Below are 18953 nucleotides of genomic sequence, written 5' to 3'. Positions count from 1 at the left end.
ATGCAAACTTACTATCTTTGTAGCCACTTGAATATCCCCAGATACTGATTTAATCCCTTTGGGAGTTCGAACGAATTCGTACGGATGACTCTCCATCACTCCAACACTCTTTCTGTAACAGCTCAAACCCACTATTAGCATATATTGTTTACTTTGGTCTGTTATGTATGTTGTCAGCCTCACGGTTTTAAAACGTGTCTACTAGGGAGAAATTTTCACTCTTATAACAAATACTTTGTTCCCCTCTCCAACTAATGTAAGATCTCACAATTCACCCCCTTTAGGACCCAGTGTCCTCGTTGGCATATTGCACGATGTCTAGTTCTTATACCATTTGTAACAGCCCAAGTGCACTGCTAGCAAATATTGTCCGTTTTGGCCCGTTACACATCGCCGTCAGCCATAATTTTAAAATGTGTATGTTAGAGAGAAGTTTCCACACCTTTACAAAGAATGTTTTGTTCCCCTCTCCCATGCCGACGTAAGATCTAAGAACTAAGTTTCTTGTTAAGTACATCATTTAGAATTTGCACGATAACCATTAATCGAACACCTCGACATGAAATATATTGAATAAAACAAGAAACAGCACACATGAAGCACCAAATCAGAAAAGTACACGGATTGGAAAAGTGAATGAAAAACGTCCAGAGTTTCTAGACAGATGACATACCTCTAAACAGATGAGTATCGCGAAACTCACGAGACATTCCCCAAGGAAGAACTTGTTCCAAGTTGTAGTTCAAGGTAAACAGAGTACACATTTATTCATAAAGGTTTTGACTATCTCAAACGAATGACAGTACAGACTTCTCCCGTTGATTGAGAGAAATCGGATCTCACCTTTAAAGTAATCGAGGGTTATTGTAACAACTCAAACCTACGGCTAGCAAAGTAAATAGTGTCTACTTTGGTTTGTTACGTATAGTTGTCAGCCTAATGATTTTAAAATGCGTCTTTAGGGAGAGATTTTTACATGCTTATAAAGAAAGTTTTTTTCCCGTCTCCAACCGAGGTAGGATCTCACAATCCACCCCTTAGGGGCCCAATGTTTTCGCTAGCACATCGCTCGGTGTCTGACTCTGATATCATTTGTAACAACCCAAGCCCACTGCTTACAAACATTGTCTGCTTTGGCCCATTATGTATTGCCGTCAGCCTTACGGTTTTAAAACGCGTTTGTTAATGAGAGATTTCCACATTCTTATAAAGAATGCTTCGTTCCACTCTCCAACTAATATGAGATCTTACAATCCACTCCCTTGGGAGCCAGCAACCTTGCTGACACACCGTTCAATGTCTAACTCTGATACCATTTGAACAGCTCAAACCCACAGCTAGGAGATATTGTCCGTTTTAGCCAGTTATGTATCACCGTCAGGCTTACATTTTTAAAACGTGTCTGTTAAGGAGAGATTTCCACATCCTTATAAGGATTGTGTCATTCCCCTCTCCAACCGATGTGGGATCTCACAGTCCACCCTCTTGGGGGCCAGCGTCCTCGTTGGCACACCGTTTGGTGTTTGACTCTGATACCATTTGTAATAACCTAAACCTACCCCTAGCAGATATTGTCCGTTTTGGCCCGTTTCGTATCGTCATCAGTCTCACAGTTTTAAAACGCGTCTGCTAGAGAGAAGTTTTTACATCCTTACATGAAATGTCTCATTCCCCTCTCCAACCAATCTCCGACCTAGGATCTCAAGTTGTTTAAGTGGGGAAGTTCAAGAATATAATCCCATGACAAGAACAACCAATAAAAGATCAGAGCTCCAAGCATATAGATAATTTCAAATGGTTAGTGACATAAGCTTCATTTAGACAAAACTTTAACTAACCACAGATTTCTTGGTCCAGGGAGAGTATGAGTATAATGGACCGATTATTCCTCCCCTATTGGATTTCAAGGGTAATGACGCAGTAAGAAACAGCTACAGCCGCCAATGTTCAAACAAAAAATATGAACATCAATAAATTTCAATCTCATAACATTTAGTTCAAACCTCTCAATTTCCCATCTGGCTAACTGGCATCGCCTTCAATTCTCAAACGCTAAACAATATTAAACAAGACTATTTGACTCTTCGAAGTAACAAATTTCAAACTCATACCTCCATAAATTTCTGTGAAGTGCCGATTCCGAAGTTTGCCGCCATTCACCGTCAACCAGGCATCAATGGTTCAATTCTTCTGAACCGGAATCCTCTCCTCACGGCAAATAGTGGATTGAATAAGCATTAAACCTCGCGCATCCGCATCCTCGATCGTCGCTCTCATCGCTCGGGCTTCCTGCAATTTAACGATGACGAATTAGCTGATCGACGCCTACGGCAAATGCGTTTTACTCGCAGAGAGACAGAGATTGCAGTTCTGCGCGGAATGCCACACCTCCAAGAGGACGAACAGTAGCCCATTTGGGTGCGATAACTTCCCCCGCGCTGAACTAAAATCGTTTTTCATTTTTTTGGCTTCGCGCTTTTTCTTTTTCTCTTTTTCTTTTTTCCTCCGCACTTTTTTTTCTGCTAAAAAAACATTAAAAAAATATCGTTTTGGACAAAAAAATAAAAATAAAAATAAAAATAAAAATATTTTAAAGTACTTTTATTGAAAAATATTTCTTCTAGTTCTTCATCTTACTACCAAATTAATGTGGAATTGTACCAACAAAATAGCAATTGGGGAACGTTTTTTTATCCAAAACGTCAGCATTTCTTAAGTTTTTGAAAGTTTAAAGAAATTAAAATAAAACTCCGTATTTTATATAATTTAATTCTTATTTTTAACCTCAGAAAAACAAAATTAAAACACGAAGAAACATATTAGTGATTGTGAAGGAAAAGCTCCCCTATTAACAGAATGATCGAGCATGACGTGTCAGACTAGATAGATTTTGCAGGCAAATAGTCGAGTGTGTGCATTGTGCAAGTATGACATGGAAGAGTGGGTTACACCATTAACTATTGAAATTTCAAATATATTTTTTAGACAACTCTACGAGTTGATGAATATTTCTTTTATATTAATTTAACTCATAAATATTCAAAATTATATTTGAAACCTCAATTAATTTTAAAAATATAAAAATTTAGAAATTAATTAAAATGAATATAATTATTTTATGAAAAAAAAAACAACAACAACAAAGTGATACGTGGGAATCACTACAAGGAAGTAAGATTCAGATTACTCGTTTATCGAATATCTCAATCCAAGAACATTGTTTGAGATTCGAATTACTCTACAAGCAAGATCGATCATGTCTAGCTTGAATGATTATTGTTGATCAAATATCTCAAAGTGAAACACTCGATTGAGATTCAGATCACTCCACGAGCAAATTGATTATCTCGAGCTTTGGATGATTCTACATGCAATCTAAACTAGGTATAATTGCAAATAAACTTAGTCATTGGCTAAAAAAGAGCACAAATACTTCTTTTACTCTATTTTCCAAGTCTACTCACACGTACAACATTTTCCAAGTCTATTTACAAATACAACATACATGCCCTTTGTAGAGCTCAAAATGAAACTATTAAAGGTATTCTAATCGGTGTAATTTACCAAATAAAAAGTTTTAAAATATATTAATGAAATACAATAACTCTAAATTGTAATCTACCCAAAATTTATAAGATGGAATTTCATTTTTTTCTCTATTAAATATTTATGTTTTGATAATTTCAATAATATTTTTATCCGACCTGACATAAAAAGTTAAAATGCAAGCATTTTAAAACGAAAATACCATTTAAATTCCAATTAATTATATAATAAAATCTGATATTCATCCCAATCATATTTAATTTCGAATCGAACCCACGATAATTAAATTTTATTTAAAAAGGAGTAACCTATATATTCATCTTTACGAACAATTTGTCGTCTTCCATTAAATACAGGTAAACTCAACCTCTGCCATGGCCGTCCCCTGCAAGTTCCACACTGACCCACGCACTAATTCACCCTCTCTCTCTCTCTATCTGTCCCTTTCTCTTTATTATTTTCTCTTTCATTTTTAAATTTTTTCATGCATGGTTGGGAACAGATTCTTGGATAAAAGTTCTCTCTCTCTCTCTGTCGCTTCGTTTCTTTTGCAAATACAGCTTGTATTTGCTCGCTGTCTGCAAGCAGTAGATCGAACTCGTTTTTGAGTCGGTGCGAACATAAAAAAGGCTTCTCTACCTTCATCTGTGATTGCGGTTAGTTTGTTTTTGCTACTGCATAGCTTCTTAAAATCAAATTGTTTATCTGAGTTTTTTGTTTGATGTTTGATGTTACTGTTCTTTCTGCAATCTGGACGAATTAGCTAATTCAAGTTGTTTATATGATTATTGCTTCGAAATCTCGTATTCTGGATGAGTGTTGTTTTGATCGTTAAGTTATTGTGAGGGCTGATTGAAGGATGCGTTGAGAATGAATATAAGTTGTTTGATGAAATGATTCTGTGAGTTCCAAGTTCATTCGAAGTGGATTTCTTGTGGGCTTTGAATTAGTGATGGAAATTGCATCATGCGAACTCCAAATTTCCTGTTAAATTTCTTTTAGAATCCCCCAAAACCTCTGTTTCTATTTGTTTTCCTTTGATTATTGAGCTTAAGCAAAATCTTAATTTCTTGTCATGTATTAGTCAGTAGATCAAATAAAGATTTTGTAACCGTCCAAGTCCATTGCTTGCGGATATTATCCTCTTTGGACCGTTACTAATGGTATCAAAGTCAGACACCGGGTGGTGTGCCAGTGAGGACAATATATGCTTATAAGGCTGGGGGGTGTGCCAACGAGGACAAGGGGTGGATTGTGAAATCCCATATCGATTGGAGAGGGGAACAGAGCATTCCTTATAAGACTGTGGAAACCTCTCCCTAACAAATGCGTTTTACAACCGTAAGACTGACGACGATACGTAACGGGCCAAAAGAGACAATATCTGCTAGTGGTGGATTTGGGCTGTTAAAAATGGAATTAGAGCTAGACACCGGGCGGTGTGTCAGCGAGGACGCTGGGCCCCCACGCAAGAGGGTGGATTGTGAGATCCCATATCGATTGGAGAGGGGAACGGAGCATTCCTTATAAGGTTGTGGAAATCACTCTCTAACAGACGCATTTTAACAACTTTGATCTTGTAACAGCCAAAGTCCACCACTAGTAGATATTGTCCTCTTTGGACCGTTGCTAATGGTATCAGAGCCAAACACCGGGCGGTGTGTTGGTGAGGATATTGGGCCCCAACCCAAGGGGTGAATGGTGAGATCTCATATCGGTAGGAAAGGGGAACTGTCTTCTTTGAGCCATTACAAATGGTATCAAAGCCAGACATCGAATAGTGTGTCAGCGAAGACGTTGGTTCCCCACCCAAGGGGGTGGATTGTGAGATCTCATATCAGTTGGAAAGGGGAACGGAACATTCTTTACAAGGGTGTGGAAACCACTCCCTAGCATACGCGTTTTAAAAACCTTGAGAGGAAATCCGGAAGAGAAGCTTAAAGAGGACAATATCTGCTAGCGGTTGACTTGGGTCGTTACAGATCTTAGCTGAGGTTGTTTCGTTAGCACCAACCGAGCTTTGTTACTCTGTGTAGTGTTTTAATATAATCGAGGTCTTGCCCAGGAACTACCACATGGTTTCATTGAGGAACTTGATGGAAGAGAAACAACTGGATTTTGATCAACCTCTTCTTTCTGTGAGGCGTTTTACATCTACAGGAACATCACCAGAAACTCATGAAAAAACCAGACCTGAACCCAAAATTCCTCCTCTTCCTTTATATAAATCAGAATTGAAATCTGGTCCAGTGAGGAACCCTGGAACTGTTCCTTTTGTGTGGGAGCAAACTCCAGGTAAACCCAAGGATGAAGGCACTACAACAACTCAGAGTTCGAAACGGCCTCCGCTTGTTCCGAAACTCCCACCCGGAAGAACCCGTAAAGTAAACCAAGAAGTTCCTACTCCTATAGATGATTCATTAGATAAAAATGACAGAGAAACAGTTGAAGGGATGGCCAGTTGTAAGTCAAGAAACGATGACGACGACGACGGCGAGGAGGTTTACAGGGATGCAAATGATCGATTTTATCGATCGGAATCCTTCTTCTTGAATTGTAGTTTTAGCGGAGTAAGTGGATTGGATGGTTCAGAAATTCAACCTCCAGCAGCCTCCTCCATGGATCCACATGCTCGGAATTTCATGATGGATCGATTTCTGCCTGCAGCAAAGGCAATGGCATCAGAAGCACTTCCACATACCAACAGAAAACTAACCGTTCCCATCAAGCAGTCAAGTGAAATAAAGACGATAACGAATGGGAATAGGCAGAGTAGGCCGAATGTGCACGTGCAGACAAAACATGTCAAAGAAATATTCATGGAAGAAAGTGAAGATGAAGATGATGATTATGACGAGTCGGGATATACTTCCGCTCGGGGATGTGGTTTTCTTCCTCGGTTTTGCTTAAAGGGCTCGTTCTTCCCTTTGAATCCAGTACCGGGAATGAGAATGCAAGCCACTTCGGTTCGTAGAATTCGTAATAGCTCAATCAAGGTATCATCTTCTTCTCTTATTTGCCTTGTGACCATGTCAAAGTTAAAACTGTTGAATCTGTATTATTTGAAATCCAGAGTTCCAAGGATGCTGTAAATGAGAAACGATCGAGTCGTGGTCAAGGAATAACTCGAACTCGGCTGCAGCCAGAAGAAAAATCCAGCAAAAGTAATATGCAGGAGGGGAAGATATTTTCTTTATACAGTCATTTGCAGGGCGAGGGCGAGGGCGAGGGCGAGGGCGAATCCAACTACGCAGATGAACCGTCCCCAGCTGTTCATACAAATGTAAGTCCTCGTGGTTTCACTGAAAAAGCTATCAATTCTGTGACGGATGGATATGACGAACCACACAGAAGAAGCCTAAACAGCTTCCAAGCATTACTGAGCGACGAATCGGGTTCGTCTAGTCCAGTCGAGAAAACTCTCTACATAGACTCTGTACATAAGATGAAATCTCCAGATTCAAGTTCAAATTCTTTGGACATGAAAGGGACAAGTGCAAAGCTTACAAGCTCAGAATTGGCTAACAACAAGAAGTTTGATCTGGACAACCAATATCCCTTCAAACCCAGTAAACAAAGTGATTCCAATAGTCGAGAACATGGCAACAAGCACGAGTTCGATAGCAAAAAGCTTATAGGGACCGACATTCATGAAAGTTTCGATGGCCCTGCTCGGGACTCCCCTGATTTGAGAACTTCAGAAGATGCTACTAATGGAAAGAAGGATTCGAAAAATCGACATGATTCTCATGGCGGTTACTCACAATCACGGTTGTCTTTCGCTCCACCTCCACCAAAATCTCCATCAGACTCTTGGCTAAAACGTACTTTGCCAACTTCGAAAAACGCTTCGTTTTTGCAATCTTCTCTTGCAATGCGTCTAAACCCCGTTTCGACAACCGTATCTCCCGATCCCATCGAGGAGTCTACCGTTAAAAGCTCCGATTCCAACCGTCTGCATCTGCAGTTCTCAAAGGTAATGGTGCAACACTGCCTAATGATGCTTTAAACATGTTGTAAATTATAATGCTCACAATTTTCTTTGCATCAGGAACTGCTATCATCTATACCTGAAGTTTAGAACAATGGAAGAATTCCTTTCCAAATTTCACTTGGCTGTGAGTATGCTTTTACTTTTCACTGGGTTTGGTGGATTTCAATGTTCTTTTTTATCTTCATGCTTGAGATCAGTGTAAAAAAATAACAGTAAAAATGGGCATTTTCACTGTTGGGTTAAGTTGTTTTGTTGTCTTGCATGCTGTAAATGTTACTCATTACTGTAAAGAAACAATGATGATCCATAATTTACATGGAGAATAAGGGAAGTATAGTACGAATTGATTTATGAAGAACTATTATCTGTGGACCCGCTTGTTATTACTGTTCATGTGATGCTGTCTCAAAGAACCTTGTTTCTCCATAATCATTCATTTAAAGCCATAGTTGGCTGCTGACTCATAAATGAATCTAACACCTCCCCTTCTCGAACAAAGTACGTCTCTCTTTAATTGAGGCTAGACTTCTTTTTCTTTTGGAGTCTTAATCATTTTTTACTATGCCTTAGAGGAAGCTCGACTCCTTTTCTTTTGGAATCCTTTGTTCAACATTTGAGGATTTACCAATCTATTGGCATGACTAAGTTTTAGGGCATGGCTCTAATACCATGTCAGATGAACACGACTCTCCACAATGTATGATATTGTCTATTTTGAGCACAAGCAGCAGAAAGTTTCGTACCAATGTAAAAAGTATTATTTGATTATAAATCCATGATCATTCCCTAAATTAGCTGACGTGAGACTTTCATCATCCAACAAACGTGACATATCAATTGGTTTTTCAATGTAATGTATTTTTATTGATTTGTTTCCGTTGCATATAAGTAGAAAGTGGAATGTTACGTGTTTGAGGAGCTAAAACATACCACAAACGAGAAAGTCGTTATTAACTAAAACTACTACCTGAGCAATTGTACCGCAATTTTCTTTCTACAGCCCCCGACCATTTGTGAAAGTTACAATTTAGTCCATAAACTCTAGTTTTTAACGATTCAATCCCAAAACGGGTAAATTTATAACATTTTAGGAACATTTTAGTCCCTATTGAAGATAATCCGAATACTTTAAAATAGGTAATAAATTAATTTTTAATAATAAAAATTTAATAAAATTATTTATTAATTTTGTAAATCACAAAATCGACTATAACCATATATAACTAAATATTAAATAATACTTTTGAGAATATCGATTAAATAAAAAATACAAATAAATTTTGATAGAATTCAAATATTCACCGTAGCGCGCACAAGGCCCAAAAACCAAACGAAGTACGCGGAAGATCGCGGCAATGGATCCAAATGCCGCTTAGTTCCGGAATTGCTTGGACACGTCCGCTTTCCATTCCACTCACTCCTCACCGCTTTCCTTTCTCCCCATTGCACTGCCTTCGTTTCCGCATCCAAAGCCTGCAACGGCAACGGCAACGGCAACACCCCCATTTCTGAACCGCTTCCATCTCCTTCCGACGGACTCGCTGCCTCTGGACTCAACCTCACTCCCAATGGCTCTGTCGCAGCCGTCGCCGTCGGCTTCCACGTTTCCAGTTCGCGAAGACTGTTGGACTTTGGACGATACTTCCACTCTCGTCTATGCCTGGGGCGAACGTCATCTCGACTTGAACCGCGGCAGCCTTAGGTATAAACACTGGCAAGAGGTCGCCGACGCTGTCAACTCCTGTCATAATCATGAGAGGAAGTCAATTCGTACGGCTATTCAGTGTAAAAACCGTATCGATACGCTTAAGAGGAAGTACAAGATCGAGAAGGCGAGAATTCAAGAATCCGGTGGAACGTACGTCAGCGCTTGGCCGTTCTTCTCTTGTCTCGACAGTCTTATAGGCGGCAACAGCCATAAGTCTTCGACGCCGGCCGCCGTTTCTTACTGTAAAGCCTTGACAGCCACGACTCCAGGGTTGTCGCTGTTCCCGAAAATTCCGGTTGGTCCTCGATCCGGGACTAAGAAACGTCGTTTGAGTCACGTCTACGGGAGTTTCTGCAATTCGCACCTTAGCCAGGATTTAAACTCGAAACACGATGAAGGAAAAGACGGTATGTATTCCGAGAATCATTTCTCGAGTCCGAGGTTCAAGGACCGAGACGTAGGGTACCGGAAACTGGCTGACGCAATAGGGACGATTGCCGATATATTTGAGAGAGTGGAGGTAGCAAAACAGAGACACATGGTAGAATTGGAGATGCAGCGGATGCAGTTCGTGAAGGATTTGGAGTATCAGAGAATGCAACTACTCATGGAGATGCACCTTCAGATGCAAAAAATCAAGTGCTCCAGGCGAGATTCAGGAGCTGGTGAGTCCTTAGCTTCTAACTCCATTGATCACTTTCTGCATCTCTTCGTGCTTTACTTGCTGTATTGAGGGAACTTCAGGTTTGATTATCCTCTTTGTTTGCTGGATCGCTTTACATTAGAAATTGATGCATATTAGGATCGTATTTCTGCTGGCGCATTACTTGTAGAACAAGAATTGGTGGATTAGATTATTCCTTAGGCTTTGAAGAGCACACATTAGCAGAACAATGGTTGTTTAGATCTAAATCTTTAAGAGAATTGCCTCACATATATGATTCAAGAGAGTAGGCCTAACTGAGCTAATTCGGTAAGCTATTCAAGCTCCTAGACTTCCGTCTGCCGAGTCCTGTCCTCGATAGATGACTTCCGCTTTATCTTGGAGATTAATCGATCTATCTTAGTTACGATCGGAGACAGATTGGGACGAGCTGCATCCTATTAAGATTTATATGTTTTAGGTTACTGGGAGAAAAATCATGTCTAAATTTGACATAACTTGCTCGTAAATTTGGATTACTGGCTGTTTAATTTACGAGTGTAGGTTGTGTTTGTTCTTTTTGAGCGGCATTGTAATAACACCCAAGCCCACTGATAGTAGATATTGTCCTCTTTCGGGCTTTTCTTTTGGGTTTCCCTTCAAGGTTTTAAAATGCGTTTACTAGGGAGAGGTTTCCACATCCTTACAAGGAATGCTTCGTTCCCCTCTCCTACCAACGTGGGATCTCGAACAGCCTAAATTGTCTTAAATTTTACAGTTATATCCCTTTGGTTCGAGTCTCAAGCTTCTATAAAGATTTATGTTCGAGATTAGAATAAGGATGAAACTGGAATTAAAGGATAGAAGTAGGATTAAAGAGAGTGATGCCACAGCCCAGGGATACTCCCTACATGCACCAGTTCAATCTATTTCACGTTATCTTCTTATGACCTAGTCGTTGAAATGAATTTCGTGTCTAGAACGCACCCACTTCCTCTCCTATCCCAATCCTTGCTCTAGTAATCACAAGGGGTATCCATGAAATCAATTATTTCCCGTTCTGTTTGGCTGTCGTGCGAACTTAGCTGCTGGGAATCCATGGCTACATAGAGGGGGGGAGGGAATTCTTAAAGAACAACTAAACTTAAACTCAACAAGAGATGATTTTTTTTCTAGGAATCAAGAGGATGGACTCCATTGGAAGATCTTCTTTGACATGGTCATCCACAAACTTTGAAGAAGGTACATTATCTTCTTCCGAAAAAAGGAGAGCCAAGAATTGCTCGAGATTAATATTCTCACAATGATTTTTTTTTTTTATCAATTTCGAATTCCTCGTTGCTTATACTGATTTACGATTCGACATCTCAATAAATGGGACGAAGAGCAATGGAATGTTTGCTTCGAAGATTCCTTTTCCATAAGGGTAGCTGACTAGGTTGGGGGAACCATAAGGTGTAGGCAAGCATCCTCATTAAAATATGGATTAGCCTCGAAAATTTATAAACTTATTTTCTTCGTGACCTATCTTATCTGATTGTAAAACACGAGCTAGTTCATGAGAATCAGTTGTTGAAGACAATATGATTTGATTACTGAGACATTGAAAGTTGAACTCCCTTAATAGAATTGGAAGAACCAAGATCATCAAATACTGATCTTTTTATGCATTGAAGGGGACTTCAAGCCATGAACCCCAATCATCGAATCACTGTCAGTGAAAGTGAACCCTTCATCTTCCATTACCATTTTAGTACTAATTTATAGATTTAATTTTCATTCAGTCTGATATCAGATGCATTGGTATATATATATATATATATGTATGTATGTATGTATGTATATATATACTTTTTTGTCATGTACAACTGGTTCTTCCTTGAGATTAAGTTGAAATTAACATGTAGCATGTGTTAAAAGCAAAAATGTGAAATACTTTAGGAGAAGATTAATTCTATTGCATCTCTCCCGGGAAGAAAATTCTTAATCTGATCATTTTTATTATACTCGTGTTTTATTTTATTTATTTACTTCATTGTCTTTTTGCATATTATTGGTGAAAAGGCATGTGAGAAAGTTAATGTAACGTCGGAGGTGAGAACAAAGCATCCTTTATAAGGGTGTGGAAACCCCTCCCTATCAAACGTGTTTTAAAAACCTTGAGGGGAAGCTCAAAGAGGACGATATCTGCTAGCGGTGAGCTTGGGCTTGGGCTGTTATAGTTAATTGCTTCTCCTTAGGGTGCATACATACGGAAATTGTTCATGGTGTGACAATTCAAATTTATTGCTTGCACGACTTACTTTATCATACAAAGGGGTCAACTAATTTTGTGTCCATCGTTCATTTTTAACAGATTGTTACTCGTAGTCGACAACGTAGCAAAGACGCAAAGACTTCTTTTATCCGAACGAGAGAAAAAGTAGTACATACATGGCGGTTTAGCTCTTTTTTTCTAAAAAAAAGCACACATCCTCTCACCCTTGATGCTGGTTCCAAACTCTCATGATTTTCAGCTTGTTTTGGGCGAAGGATTTTGTGGAGCTGAGGTTTGGATTAACCAGCATTTCTTGTGAAGCTTCCAACATCTTAACGTGTGAGTAACAATCACTCTAATCACCTGTTATTATGTTCATCTGAATCAGGTAATGAAATTTATAGTTGTTTTTTTTTTTTTTTTTTTATAACTTCTATTTCTGAAGGAAAAAGAATTACAGCCTCCTGTTACACGTGCAAATGCAGGGGTATTCTTGTAAATTCAGGAAATATTCTCACGTGAGAAAGTGGCTTGTGTTATGCCTTGCTTTTGACCTGTGCATGCATGCGAAAGTGAAACCATTATTGTTCCGTTGAATATTTTGTTAGGAATATTGGCAGAAATCTTTCATCCAGGTTCCCCAGTCGCCACTTTACACTTTAAAAACAAAGCCTGCCATTAAATAATACATCAACCCTTCCCTGGTATGACTTTTTTATTTTTATTTTTATTGATCCACTGCTGTCAGATATTGTCGTCTTTGGGCTTTCTCTTTTGAACTTTCACTCAAGGGTTTAAAACGCGTCTATTAGGGGAAGGTTTCCACACCCTTGTAAATGGTGTTTTGCCCAACAAGCTTTAAAACGTGTCTGCTAGGGAAAGGTTTCCACACTCTTATAAATCCCTTTTGGACTTTCCCTCAAGGCTTTAAAACGCGTCTGTTAAGGGAAGGTTTCCACACTCTTATAAATGGTGGTTTGCCCAGCAAGCTTTTTAAAACGCGTATGCTAGGAGAAGGTTTCCACACCCTTATAAATGGTGGTTTGCCCAGCGTCCTCGTTGGCACTCTTTCCTTTCTCCTATCAATTGGGACCGCCTCCAAATCCACTCCCCTTCGGGGCCTAGCGTCCTTACTGGCACACCGCCTCGTATCTACCTCCCTTTGGGGAACAGCGAGAAGGCTGACACGTCGTCCAGTGTCTAGCTCTGATATCATTTGTAACGCCCCAGATCCAATGCTAGCAGATATTGTCCTTTTCGNTACAATTGGAATATTTTCCTTTTGCAAGGAAGTCCTTGCAAAATAATTCACTTTGGCTTTTAAGTCAGTTTCATATTTCCAATAATTATTGGATAAGATGCTAACTATTAAAAGTATATTTCCAACAGCAGCCAAAAATTAAAACCATTGTTAAAATAGCCCATACTATATCTAGTTTCAATAAATTAATTACCCTGTTTGTGAGTCAATTTTTTTTTTTTTTTTTTTTTTTTTATAACTTCTATTTCTGAAGGAAAAAGAATTACAGCCTCCTGTTACACGTGCAAATGCAGGGGTATTCTTGTAAATTCAGGAAATATTCTCACGTGAGAAAGTGGCTTGTGTTATGCCTTGCTTTTGACCTGTGCATGCATGCGAAAGTGAAACCATTATTGTTCCGTTGAATATTTTGTTAGGAATATTGGCAGAAATCTTTCATCCAGGTTCCCCAGTCGCCACTTTACACTTTAAAAACAAAGCCTGCCATTAAATAATACATCAACCCTTCCCTGGTATGACTTTTTTATTTTTATTTTTATTGATCCACTGCTGTCAGATATTGTCGTCTTTGGGCTTTCTCTTTTGAACTTTCACTCAAGGGTTTAAAACGCGTCTATTAGGGGAAGGTTTCCACACCCTTGTAAATGGTGTTTTGCCCAACAAGCTTTAAAACGTGTCTGCTAGGGAAAGGTTTCCACACTCTTATAAATCCCTTTTGGACTTTCCCTCAAGGCTTTAAAACGCGTCTGTTAAGGGAAGGTTTCCACACTCTTATAAATGGTGGTTTGCCCAGCAAGCTTTTTAAAACGCGTATGCTAGGAGAAGGTTTCCACACCCTTATAAATGGTGGTTTGCCCAGCGTCCTCGTTGGCACTCTTTCCTTTCTCCTATCAATTGGGACCGCCTCCAAATCCACTCCCCTTCGGGGCCTAGCGTCCTTACTGGCACACCGCCTCGTATCTACCTCCCTTTGGGGAACAGCGAGAAGGCTGACACGTCGTCCAGTGTCTAGCTCTGATATCATTTGTAACGCCCCAGATCCAATGCTAGCAGATATTGTCCTTTTCGGGTTTTTCCTTTCGGGCTTCCCCTCAAGGCTTTAAAACGCGTTGCTAGGGGAAGGTTTTCGCACCATTCTAAATGGTGGTTTGTGGTTTCTTCTCCTCCTCCTCCACCAATGTTGGACTTCACAATATATATAAATATATATAGAAACTAATTTTTAGGAGTATTGGGTGAAAAAAAGAACTAAATTGTTTAGCACTGGTTTTTCTACTATTATGTATTTTATGTTTCTTTGTTTTGTTATTTTTTTTTTTAATATAAAAACATACTAATTTTTGGAAGCTAATTTAGCTAAATAGTCAATTATTTTGTAGAAAAAAAGTTGAAAAAATATGTATAATTTTTAAAGATGAATTTGATGACAACTGAAATAAGTAGAACAATCTTTTGAACTGTTTGTTGGATTGATTTACAGAGTGGGCAAAGGAAACTACTTTTTACTTTCCCGTAATGGGTAATGGTGTCGACAAAGGATACAGAGCTTGCAGAACAACAGACAAAGAGGAAATAGAGAGTAGAAAATTGAAGCAAAATAAATATTTGGCTCATCCAAAAGTTATTAGACTACAGTTTGGTCTCGCTCGGTTGGATGTATGAGAGAAATTACTTAACTTGTTAGCTACCGTACTGCACAGGTTGAAATGCACAGCATCTAAGGGCGAGGACTATTGGGGTATCTAATCATATTCGCTTTCCTAGCTTTTGTCTTTCAGTGTCGGTTTAGTAAAGTGCTTTCACCGTCGTTGTATCTTTTCGATCTCTACGCGTTTCACTCCTCCCGTACTCTAGTGTGGTAGTTGGTCTTTCGTATATTAGATACAGAATCTAACCATTTTTCAGGTTAGGATTGACTCTTTTTTACTAGTTGTACGTCTCGACCAACTAGGTTACAGATTCAAAAGCATTTCAAATATGTACCGAGCGATTATTAGAAGAGGCCTACAGATTTTCGTATTTAATATTTAAATTCTAAATTCAACGAGTCAGAAGAGGCATATTTTGAAAACGAGTTGGAAAATTGAATAAACGATAGTAGGGTTCGAATATAATTAATTAGGAGTCGTTTTCAAAGAAAAGCCTAAAATGCTTATAGGCTTCATAAGTCCAATTTGTTGGTTTGCGTAGGACTCTCTCTTTTCCACACAGCTTTATTGAAGAAGAGACAGCAGCATTGTTTCTCTCTCATTTTCCTCTTTAATTATTTTATCACCTAATTCTTTTTTTTTTTTTTAATTAAGCTTAATTAGAAACATATTTGTTATAATTTTGGGTTGATTAATTAATTAAGTTTTGTAATCTAAATTAGGAAACGGCCAGCTTAAGTGGATTAGCATTAAAAATTAATCTTATGGATTAGACCATTGAAAGAGTATCCTTGACATGATTGGAATTTAATGACATTAATTTCAATTCGAATATATATATATATATATATATATATATATATGGTCAACTTGCTTAACTGTCTAACCATGGCTAGCACATATTATTATCTTTCGGCTTTTATGAAGGTTGTAAAAATAGTTCTCCTCTCTAACCAATAGGATCTCACAATCCACTCCCTAGTGGGCCAACGTCCTCGTTGGCACACTACTTGAACTATTACTAATATTATTAGTAATGGTTCAAGCCCACGTTAACAAATATTGTTCTCTTCAGGCTTTTCCCTTTCTTTTAAGGTTTTAAAACGCGTGTACTAGGGACAATCTTTCATATCATTATAACGAATATTTCGTTCATATCATTATAAGGAATATTTCGTTCATATCATTATAAGGAATATTTTGTTTTTCTCTCAAACCAATGTGTAATCTCACAACTTGATGATCGATTTAAATCTCTATTTACGAAGTAATATCTTTAATCAGCAAATTTATCAACCGCTCAATAATTTAAGCATATATGATCGATCAAGAAGTCAGATGTTCGAATTCTCCGACCCTAAATAAATACTCATAACACATAGAAGCGAGCACATTGATAAATGAAAACAAGTACAAAAGAGGGATGCAGCACAGCACAACACACATATTACAAAGCTCAGCAAATTACGTACATTTAGATCAGTTTTGTGATACCAAAGGTAATTTTAAAAGCTGAAAATTCAAAAGGCAAAAGGAAATGAAAACTCTCTGATATCATAAAGTACTAATGGCTTTAATGAAATTTGATACACATTCAATCCTCTTCACAATATATATATATATATATATATATATATATATATATATATATATATATAACTTCTCCCAACAAGAACAATAACATGTAACTTATTCATTTCTTCTCTCAATCAACAACAAACCCTTCACTTTTTTCTTTTTGTCCCGTCGTCGTTTAGTTCCTGCAAATATACCGAGCATAATTCAGTGGTGGTAATCAACATGTACTTCTGTCTTTGAGATAAAAAAAGGTTCTAATTCTCGTAGTAGATGTTAGACGAACACGACTCTCCACAATGGTATGATATTTGTCCACTTTGAGTATAATCTCTCACGGCTTTGCTTTGGGCTTCCCCAAAACGTCTCATACCAATGAAGAGAGTATTCCTGGATTATAAACCCATGATCATTCTCTTAGCCGATGTAGAACTTTCATCGTCCAACAGTAGATAGGTTATGTACTTCTATTTGCAAATGAAAAATGTCGGCCTTTTTGGTTGAAGGGTATACGCTAATTATCACCGAGTTATAGACACTTTTACGGTGCTGACTATTTAAGCTAAAATCTCGGGTTATGCATGTAGCTAAATCCCATTTGCAATAAATATGCCTACCCACCATCTACATTTTGAGACACGACAATAATCTAGTGTTTTTTTAGTAAGATCCACGAGTCAGCTCGAGTATCACTCGACTAGGTAAGGCATAATATCTTCACTCAAAGGTTAGTGTTCGATCTTCTACCTTCACGTAACGTCGAGAGCTAACATTTTCACGACAAGGAGCAAACCCTAGTTATTTTTTTATACGAATTTGTATAAAATATGAAGAAAATTAATTTAAGCTAAGTTTTGGGGGAAAAAAGAGAGGGAAAATAGGGAATATAAAAAGATTTTCAAGTCCAAAAATTTGGATGATGGAATATAACTCAGTGTCCCACAAAATCTAATATTGGACAAGAAGCAAATCTAGATATACTACGAAGCTAAAACTATATAATAAAATTTAAATTAAAAAAATAAAATTGGTTTTTTAAAAACAATAAAAAAGCAATAAGTGGGTCTTTAATTAAGAAATTAAAGTAATAAATACCATGGTGTCTCGTATAATGCAAATAGAGGTTTTGATATGATCATATGACTTTATATTATAAGTTATTATAAGAAAATAAAACATGAAAACACATTATAATTTGGGACATAATCTTTGTCATGAGACATGAAATTTACCTTAATCATGTTCTTTCAACCCTTTGTGAAAAAACATCACTCATAGTCAACATTTTGATGCTAGAATTATCACTAATAGTTTAGCTCTAAGTGACAGAGTTGTCTATATTTGACCTGATTCATACGAGAATCGTTTATAACACGTAGTTGTTTCAGAAGCAATTCTAAGGAAAAGGAGATCCGGTTAAGTAAGTCGAGCATAACCCAGATGATTAAAACGGTATACAGAAACCCTAATCGTTAGACGTTTTAATTTGAACGAGAAATGAAAAGGGGAAATAAGTTACCATAATGATCAAGGGACAAAGTGCATCATAGAGGTTGAATCTTCAGCTCCTTTGGATTGATTAGTGGTAGTAGTCTTCTTCTTCTTCTTCTTGTAAGGAATTCCTCTAGCTTTAGCTTGACACTCTCTGACATCCCTAAGATAAACCCTAATTGCACCGCTAGCAAAGGGGTTGGTCTCCGGGGAGCCACCACTTTCTTCATAAGCAGCTCTCAAGCGCCCAATAAGGGCATCCAAACTGCCCCAAGCTTGTCTTAAAGGGCAAGTACAAGGGGCAGGTGGCTCGGGCTGGCCGTAGAACATGCAACCTTGAACATGAACTTTTGTCTTGCCAAACTGATCGAGGTACCTTAAAAACTCCAAAACATGGTTACAACTACAATGGGAAAGAGGAACTGGGGGCCTTTGATTCTTCAAGTATTGGCAAAATGTGTTCCAATCTCGTCGTTTTTGGGACTCGTATCGGCTTGGGATTGATCCACCAGGCTGAGGGGAAGAGGTTGATGAAGATCCTTCAGAGAAATCTTTGGTTCCTCCTTCGAAAGACATGGTTTGGTGTTGGATGATGAAGTGAAATGGATGAAAAGATGAAGTTTATTTTGCTAAATAAGGCAAATTTTGTTGGGGGGATTGAAATTTGGTGGTGAAATCAATAGGGAGAAGAGTGTGGGAGTGAGTGGAAGAAGATGCAAATCAAATCATGGAGGTATTGAAGAATAGACATGTTATGGGCCACCTTCTTCGTCTCTCTCTCTCTCTCTCTCTCTCTCTCTCTCTCTCTCTCTCTCTCTCTCTCTCTCTC

General features: G+C 38.2%; 3 protein-coding genes and 1 long non-coding RNA gene across 9 annotated transcripts; 2 read left to right on the top strand and 2 right to left on the bottom strand.

Annotated features, from left to right (window-relative positions):
• Positions 1 to 1867: 1867 nt before the first annotated feature.
• On the bottom strand, positions 1868 to 2475 carry LOC111793183. Its single transcript, XR_002814892.1, has 2 exons — positions 2389 to 2475; positions 1868 to 2289 (listed from the first exon to the last, which is right to left on the bottom strand). It is a non-coding gene; the product is annotated as an uncharacterized LOC111793183 (long non-coding RNA).
• Positions 2476 to 3918: 1443 nt separating this feature from the next.
• LOC111793180 lies at positions 3919 to 7895 on the top strand. Its single transcript, XM_023674955.1, has 4 exons — positions 3919 to 4202; positions 5612 to 6542; positions 6620 to 7522; positions 7598 to 7895. Exons 2-4 carry the CDS (start codon positions 5622 to 5624, stop codon positions 7625 to 7627), a joined length of 1854 nt encoding a protein of 617 aa, XP_023530723.1. The 5' UTR covers positions 3919 to 4202; positions 5612 to 5621; the 3' UTR covers positions 7628 to 7895.
• Positions 7896 to 8883: 988 nt separating this feature from the next.
• Positions 8884 to 15233, top strand: LOC111793179 (trihelix transcription factor ASIL1-like). Of its 6 annotated transcripts, none has more exons than XR_002814889.1 (4): positions 8884 to 9913; positions 11068 to 11133; positions 12248 to 12487; positions 14890 to 15233. XR_002814889.1 is itself a non-coding variant. In XM_023674953.1 (3 exons), the coding sequence occupies exons 1-3, from the start codon at positions 9109 to 9111 to the stop codon at positions 12259 to 12261; spliced, it is 885 nt and encodes a 294-aa protein (XP_023530721.1). In that variant the 5' UTR covers positions 8884 to 9108; the 3' UTR covers positions 12262 to 12561. The 6 variants fall into 6 exon arrangements, 2 of the variants coding, with proteins under 2 accessions (XP_023530721.1, XP_023530722.1); XR_002814888.1 differs by lacking the exon at positions 14890 to 15233 and adding an exon at positions 12634 to 12899 and having other exon boundaries at positions 12248 to 12536; XR_002814890.1 differs by lacking the exon at positions 14890 to 15233 and adding an exon at positions 12594 to 12709.
• Positions 15234 to 16482: 1249 nt separating this feature from the next.
• On the bottom strand, positions 16483 to 18858 carry LOC111793178 (protein LIGHT-DEPENDENT SHORT HYPOCOTYLS 10-like). The gene is made up of 2 exons (XM_023674952.1): positions 18153 to 18858; positions 16483 to 16818 (listed from the first exon to the last, which is right to left on the bottom strand). The coding sequence occupies exon 1, from the start codon at positions 18698 to 18700 to the stop codon at positions 18161 to 18163; it is 540 nt and encodes a 179-aa protein (XP_023530720.1). The 5' UTR covers positions 18701 to 18858; the 3' UTR covers positions 16483 to 16818; positions 18153 to 18160.
• Between the last annotated feature and the right edge of the window lie 95 nt (positions 18859 to 18953).

Source organism: Cucurbita pepo, chromosome LG04 (assembly GCF_002806865.2).
Source record: "Cucurbita pepo subsp. pepo cultivar mu-cu-16 chromosome LG04, ASM280686v2, whole genome shotgun sequence".
NCBI classification, from domain to species: domain Eukaryota; kingdom Viridiplantae; phylum Streptophyta; class Magnoliopsida; order Cucurbitales; family Cucurbitaceae; genus Cucurbita; species Cucurbita pepo.
Note: the sequence above shows the minus strand (reverse complement) of the source record. Positions and strands in the feature narration are given on the sequence as shown.